The 7,500-nt window shown below is 41.2% G+C and overlaps 1 protein-coding gene across 1 annotated transcript in view; it reads left to right on the top strand.

Annotated features, from left to right (window-relative positions):
- The window catches only part of LOC109519961 (coagulation factor VIII-like), a 13,867-nt gene extending 9,490 nt beyond the window's left edge, over positions 1-4,377 (top strand). The window contains exon 4 of the mRNA XM_019876852.1: positions 4,119-4,377. Coding sequence (XP_019732411.1) covers positions 4,119-4,377 — 259 coding nt within the window. The remainder of the gene's footprint in view (positions 1-4,118) is intronic.
- The last annotated feature ends 3,123 nt before the right edge of the window (positions 4,378-7,500 follow it).

Below are 7,500 nucleotides of genomic sequence, written 5' to 3'. Positions count from 1 at the left end.
ACCCAGGGCTAAAAAGACAGATTCGAAATATTATTTGACTTTTTATTTCATCAAGCTTTGAAAGCATTGTAGTCATAACATTCCAGTGATGAGAAAAAAAACAGTATCAGGAGGGCTAAAATATCTGCAAGCGTAACAATACGCCGAGTCCATCTGTTGAGAATATTCAAGCCAGGGGTGTATATGGTACCAGCCTGCCTTGAAGCTCCTTCTCCTGTCCCCCATCAGGGTCCTGGGAAACAAGACAAACCAAATAAATGTAAACACAAGTTCTGCATGGACACAGCATATACACTAACCCGGTACACTTAGATTGCTGAGGCACTCAGACATATACAAGTGTCTAAAATGGATTGATTCATGCTATTTATTAATTGTATTAATTATGTTTTTATTGTATTCAATAAATATAAATTAATACATTCTCAAGCCTGACCAGGGACTAAAATTGCAAATACACTGAAGCTAAATGTTTTACATGCATTTAATGATCCAAATTTTAGAAGGCAATGTCTTATACAGGGTGACCCAAAAAGATGCGTACCCATGAAAATTTCAATTGTGACTTTGATTAAAAAGCTATTTATTTCAAATTAGGAAACCTGGGAGATTTAACATTACAATTATGGCAGGTTATCGAAATATAATTGAAAATGGCCACATTACATTGAATTCGATGCAATATATTAGCAAAAGTAAAGGAAAAATAAAAAATATATTTTTTTAAATAATGCAATGAAATTATTTAGGGGGGCTAAAGACATTTTTAGGGAGGCTGAAGCCTCCCTAAAATAGGCCTAATGACGCCCATGCAATGCACTACCTCACTTTACCCATAATAGCCACAAGTGCCATTGTTTATGTTGTTGTTTATGCTGTTTATATTGTTTATATCATCTATACTGTTTATACTGTTCTGTTTATACTGTTCAGATTACATATTATGTCTTTTTTATACAGTGTAGCTGCTATCCTTTCTTCGCTGTGTGTGTTTAATGCACAGCATGTTTGCATGCATATTTGCACTGAGGATTGAGAGGAAGAAATTTCATCTATGCTACATGTCATACATAAAACATATTTGACATTAAAGATGACCTTGACACCTGACAATATCATTCACATCCATGCATTCATATTGTATCATTCAATGTGTTTCAATAATGTGAAAATCATGTGAATGAGGATGACGATGTAATGATGGTCAGCAGACAAGGTTTACGTTTTAGGTGACTTTTAATAACAACGTGGCAGAGACATCAAACATGCGGTGTGCTCACATGCAGTCACTTCCTGGAACTCCCCCTTAGAGGCGGGACCTCTCAATCAACTGGAGTATGACGTACAGTCCAAACGTTCAAAAAGCACTTCTCATAGAATAATAGCCTATTATATGACAGCCGACACGACGCAGGAAGTCAGACGGACACGTTTTTTCTGATAATCTGTGTGTTTTCCTTTTTGCCCAAATGTATATTTCTATTTGAGCGAGGGTGAGGTCTGGCTTGTTTCGGCAGGCGGCATCGTGTCGCCAGAAGCACTTCCTTTTAAACACTGTGTGGCGGGCTTTTGCTGCGTCGAGGCCCCCTGGACTGAGTTGACTCCGCCTGGACTGTGTCACGCAGCCTGGACTGTGTCGACGCAGTTTAGGCTGAGCCGACGCAGTTCACGTGTTGATCATGTGATATCATGAAGCCGCACACTCACCGACACACCGATGTGTTGACGCATGCGTACAGAGCCCGACGCATGCGTCAACACATCAGCGTGGATTGCTCTGTGAGCCCGACGCATGCGTCAACACATCGGTGTCGCTGGACCCATCACTCGATTGTAGTCTCGGGTTTGTTTTCCTTCCTTGCCTTGAGTGCAAGCGCTTTTGGTTATCGTTTAGTTTCTGTGCTCCCTGGTCGTTGTTTTGACCAGCGGTTCATGTCCATACTTTGTCGGTGTGATTTTTGTATATTAAACATTTTTTGTTCTGGAGTCCTTGTCTGGAGTCTACAGTTTTTGAGATCCAAACATTGTTCGGTTTGACCGAATCGTGACAATAGTTCAACTAATCAAAGTGTCTGTCAAATTACTGCGGTCAAGCCAGCCTGCACTCGCAAAATTGAAGTCAAGTGAGCCGTCACTGCGATTGTCTGCAAAACTGTAACTAATGCACGTGCGTCAGTGGTTTGGATTTTTTTTTAATGTTATAAAGACATTTCTTGGCTGTCGAACAAAGATGAATTCACGCAGGTGAAAATTACTTATTTAAAAAAAAAAATAGTTTTTTTTTAATCCAAACAACTGACATGCATCATTAGTTGTGAAGCTTTTATTTGGAAGGTGGCCAACACCGCTCGCTGGCGGCAGATGACCATAACTTACAGCATCGGCGTCATTAGGCCTAAAAATGTCTTTAGCCCCCGTAAATAATTTCATTGCATTATTTTAAAAAAACTTTCATTTATTTTTCCTTTACTTTTGCTAATATATTGCATTCAATGTAATGTGGCCATTTTCAATTATATTTCGATTACCTGCCATTATTGTAATATTAAATCTCCTAGGTTTCCTTAACGCAACAGGTGACAAACTGTCACCATCGCCACATCAAATGCTAACGCAACAACTGACAATTCATTGCCGAAAGTCAGGTTGAGTCGACAGGATGGATATTCGACAGTTTTTTAGAAAGGTAAATTAAGTATTCAATTCATCCATGCTGGTAAAACTAGTGACTATAGTCCGCTAAAATATCTCCAGTAACAGCAGAAACTGCACTGTAACAGTTCCTGTAAGTAGCTGCTCATGTCCTTTACTGCACTACGTCGGCTTCACTCATGGCTGCGTCAAACAATGGGTCAGAAAAGACTTCACAGTCTTGCAGTCATGTCCATTGAAAAGAACACACTTGAGCAATCACAGAGTGATTGACCGATTTGACACTCTTAAAAACAGAAGGCTTTCTTTAATGCTTCCACCCACCAAGTGAATGGACAGTCTTGGAGATGGGCAGAGATGCAAAGTAACTCAGTGTAAAAGTACTCTAACTGAGTATTTTGTTTTTGAGTATTTTGTTTGAGTTGAATGACTACAGTACTTCTTTTACTACTTTTACGAAAGTCATTTTTTCAACAAGTATTTTACTTTTACTTGGGTACAATCATTTAATACTTTTTGTATTATTTTATGAGTATAAGAATTTTTAACTGTGAAGAATGGCACATTGTTATATTTTTTTAAATAATTTTTGTTGGTTATAAATGTGTGAATCTTCCATTTGTTGTTGGACAGTATTAAAGCATTCAATTTTCCTGAAAGTGGAAAGGCAATTTATTTATTCTTGATCGCTGTAAGTTAATTATTTTATTGCCCACTACATTCAACTGTACTGTGTTGACACAATAATGATACTTTATTTATATAACACCAAAATCACGGCAGACATCTCAAAATACATAGTCTTCTGGGGACTAAGCATATATTCATACATTTTGGTAGAGAGGAATATAGGCCTCCTGTCATATAGGTTATGTTATCGGGCATCCTTCTAATTCCCTTGAACAACCAAAATTGAACTTTTGAACTCTTTATAATTTCTATTATCTAGTCCAGTTAAAGTCCAGGGGAGGAAGCCCCATCATAGTAAAGAGGATACTAATGTGATGTGTGTAGTTCTTCATAGCCTCTTCATTTTGCTCTCAAAGTGCACGGAATTGATGGATTTTTAATAGAATGTAGAAAAAAATTCTCCCGGGGGGCATGCCCCCGGACTCCCCGAAAGGGGCCGTGTTCCCCTGGGGGCTAAGCCCCCCTTGTTCTTGAAACCTAGTGATGCCCCTGACTTACAGTATTGACAATTGCAGTATATTATATATATTTATATTATATTTTGCGAGTGGAGGCTGGCTTGAACTCAGTCTCAAATTGTTGACAACCCTTCAAGTCCCCCCCCCCACCAAAAAAAAAAAAAAATGCCCTCTAACCAGGAATGTCCGATTGAGATTTAAAAACCTCTGTTTCAAGGGAGCCATTGCCAAGGGGCAGCCAAGACTTAGTTTCAACACAATTAAAAATGACATTCGTGGCCAGCAAAAAGTTACAGTTTAGAATGTGGGACTCTGCAGACCGGGGGCCTCGACGGCGAAAGACGTTGGCAGTGAACTGACGGCTCCCCGTTCAGGCACCTACCCTCCAACGCAGGTCAGCCTCAAACCTGGCTGCGGTTTGTCGAGCGGAGAAGCACAGGCGCTCAGGGTGTGTCGTCTTCTTGCAGGTCACCTCAAGGACGCCGGTCGCTGTCTTGCCTTCCTGGCCGACAGCGACTACTGGACAGCTGCAGGAACAAAGAAAGACGACGGCTGGAAGACAAGAGAAAAGATTTGATGGTCCACCGATCCTCATCACGTGTTCACGTCCATCTTAGGGTTCCCTCTCGCAGGAGCGGTCACAGGACAGCCGTCATTTTCGTCCAAAATAAAACCAGCGACAAAACCAACTCTTAATAATAATAAATTTTATTTATAAGCACCTTTCAAAACACTCAAGGACACTTTACAATCAAGAACCAAAACAATAAAACCACAGATAAAATTGTAAATAAAAGAAAAGATTAATTTAAATTGAGTACGTGATTTTGAACATCTCTTTATTATTATTTATTATTTTACTGTAGCCTTGTTGAGTCATGCACGGCAAGTTGATGAGAACGGGATCGAAAGTTTGTGGAACCTTCGAAAAAAATATATCTCCAGATGGGGATTGTTACCTTTCCCAGCATAATGTTTGAACAGAGACTAATAATGACCTTTAGTGGTGGATCGCCTGTTGCGGGTAAACATTCTGAACAGCCGGAAATCAGACTTCAGGACCACACCTTCGGACAATTGCCCCCGTTAAGGTAAAGCGGAATATGGTGTGTATTTTGCATGGCTGTCACCTTGCTTCTTATGTCCCATATTTGTTTTGGTGAGAAAGTCATATCTCTTTCTTTGTCAAGTAAGGCGTGTTCGGACCGAGAAGGAGAAAAATTCATTGTGCATCAGCTTAAATGTGTCAATATTTTAAAATCTATAGATGGAGAGAAAACAGGAAGAATGTCAAAAAGCTAAGTATCAAACACATATCCGGTCAGGCAAAATGATGTGACACATTTGTAGATTAAATAAAAGGCAAATAAAGAAACAAACGGGTTTTTTATTTTTGAAAAGTACACAAAATGCCGTTTATTTTCTCCAAATAATGCCATTTTGCTTTGTTTCTTTATGATGTCATTGTTTTTCTTTTTTTTTTTTCAGTTGCTGCCATGAATTGGACGGGTGAGCATCGCGCTTTCGTTGTGGAAACGTTTATCAAAACGAACGAACCTGGAACTGCAACACAACGAACGTTCCGTTTGCACTTGAATCTTGGCAGACATGATCCCGTACCAGCTCGATACACGATCTTGTTATGGGTTACCAACTTCAGAACTACTGGATCTGCATTGAAACGAAAATTCAGTTCATACATCTTCGGCATCAGATAGCATTGACCGTATCCTAGCAACAGACCGCAGTTGCTCTTGAGACAACAACAGCCACCTTTGAGCCAGCAACAACCACCATTGAGCTGCACATGTTCAGTACCAGTCATACCACAATGGTCGTGAATTGCTCTTGTCTACCTGGGCCCAAATTGAGCATTCATTGCCGTTTTCGATGTCTCCCACTTCCAACACACTACCTGATTCAAAGTATCAGGCTTCCGATAAGCTTGCTGATGAGCTGATCATTTGAATCAGGAGAAGGGAGATATCGAAAACCGGCTGGATTGGAGCTCTCGAGGACCCGACTTGGGCACCCCTTACCTGAAGGGAATGACAAAATGGATTCAGTACCTCATATAATCCACACCGCTTTGGTTCTGCCCGCTTGGCTCGATGCATCTTGACACAAACCCACAAGTTGGGTGGAGAGTTGCGACCGCTCACTGCGGCGTTGCCTGCTTCAACTGGTAGTTGAGTGTCTTTCTCAAGGACACCTGGACATGGTCACAAGGCCCCCGGAATCGAACCCCCAACCCCTGGGTTTTTGCCATGCTCCCCCCCGTCCACATGTGTACACATAAAATAAAAGCACTTTTATTCTGTGCTTTATTTAGACTTCCTGGTCACTGGGAAGGCCATTCAGAGGGTATGGTTGGGCCAGATTGGACCCCGAGCTGTACTTTTCCCAGGTCCCAGGTCCACAAATTAAACATAGATAAATAAATCAACAGGTTTTAAAATGTGATTATTTCGGAAATGAACGCATTCGATGCCACATAATGAAGAGGATGTTGGCAAAATCCCATATTTCACAGTTGTTTTGTCGTTCCATTAAAATATTTATGTTCACTGGAAACAAATCTGTATTTGTATCCATATGGCCGCAGATGGTATGCCAGGTATTCCAGGGCATAGAGTTGAACAGCGTAAATGTAGTGAAAGGACACAGCAAAGTCTGAACAGCATCCTGGACCCTGGGGAAAGAGAACAAGAAAGGCATGACTGTTCCTTCTCACGATCAGAAAGAAATGCTCAATGAGGGGTGTCAAACTCAGTCGCACAGAAGCCCAAAAATGAAAGCACACTTCAGTTTTTGGGGCAAACAGGCTAAACATTTTTGAACGAAAACAAAATATTCTCCAGTCTCCAGGCATTAAAACTCAAACCAAGAAGAACCAAATTGTACATTCGTGCGATGGTTGCGTTGAGTGTAAATGGATGAATCATGCCGAGGGTGAAACGCTCAGCTGTTATGTTCTGAGCAACAGTGCTAACTCAATGTCAATGTCGCACACGGAGCCTTCAAAGCAGCCGACTTCCCGGCCTGTGCTCTCAAGCCGGTGACGCGGTTGATGGCGCATTTTCAAAGCCTGAGTTGGTGGGGCTGAAAGGGCGCAGTTGCCGCCACTGTTACAGAAATAATGATCTCAATCAAAATAACATCAGAAACACTCGTACTGCTATCTATATAAATTTGTGCCGGGAATATTCTTCAATGGCCGAGGATGGGGTTGGTTTTTGCAAACCTGACAAACATCTTTGGTGCCAGAACTCATCCGATTTTCCCACACAAAAAACATGCACACGCGCACACGCACACACACACACTTTCGAGCAGGGATGCCGTGATAGGCGCAGATGCACTCAAAGTTACCCACATTAAGCCTTACATGACGAGAATGCCATCTATCGAGTTCACGGAGTCACACACAGCATTGTTTTCATGCGTGGAGTTTGCATGGTTTTCAAAGTGCTTCTGTGGATTTTGTTTGTGGACTACTTCTTCCAACATTCTGGTAACATTTTATTTTTGATCAATGGAACAATGTGAATGGACATACAGACTATGAGAAACCTTTAATGAGTACACCTGCTCACGAACCACATAATCTGCCTCCTCTAAACACTTTAGCCAACATACGATATCATGCTTAGGACAGACAGCCTCACGGTTGCACAACTGGCATCACAATGAATGTCTC

The sequence above is a fragment of the Hippocampus comes genome, unplaced genomic scaffold (genome assembly GCF_001891065.2).
Source record: "Hippocampus comes isolate QL1 unplaced genomic scaffold, H_comes_QL1_v1.1 scaffold110, whole genome shotgun sequence".
Taxonomy (NCBI): domain Eukaryota; kingdom Metazoa; phylum Chordata; class Actinopteri; order Syngnathiformes; family Syngnathidae; genus Hippocampus; species Hippocampus comes.
This window is presented reverse-complemented; position numbering and strand designations above follow the sequence as displayed.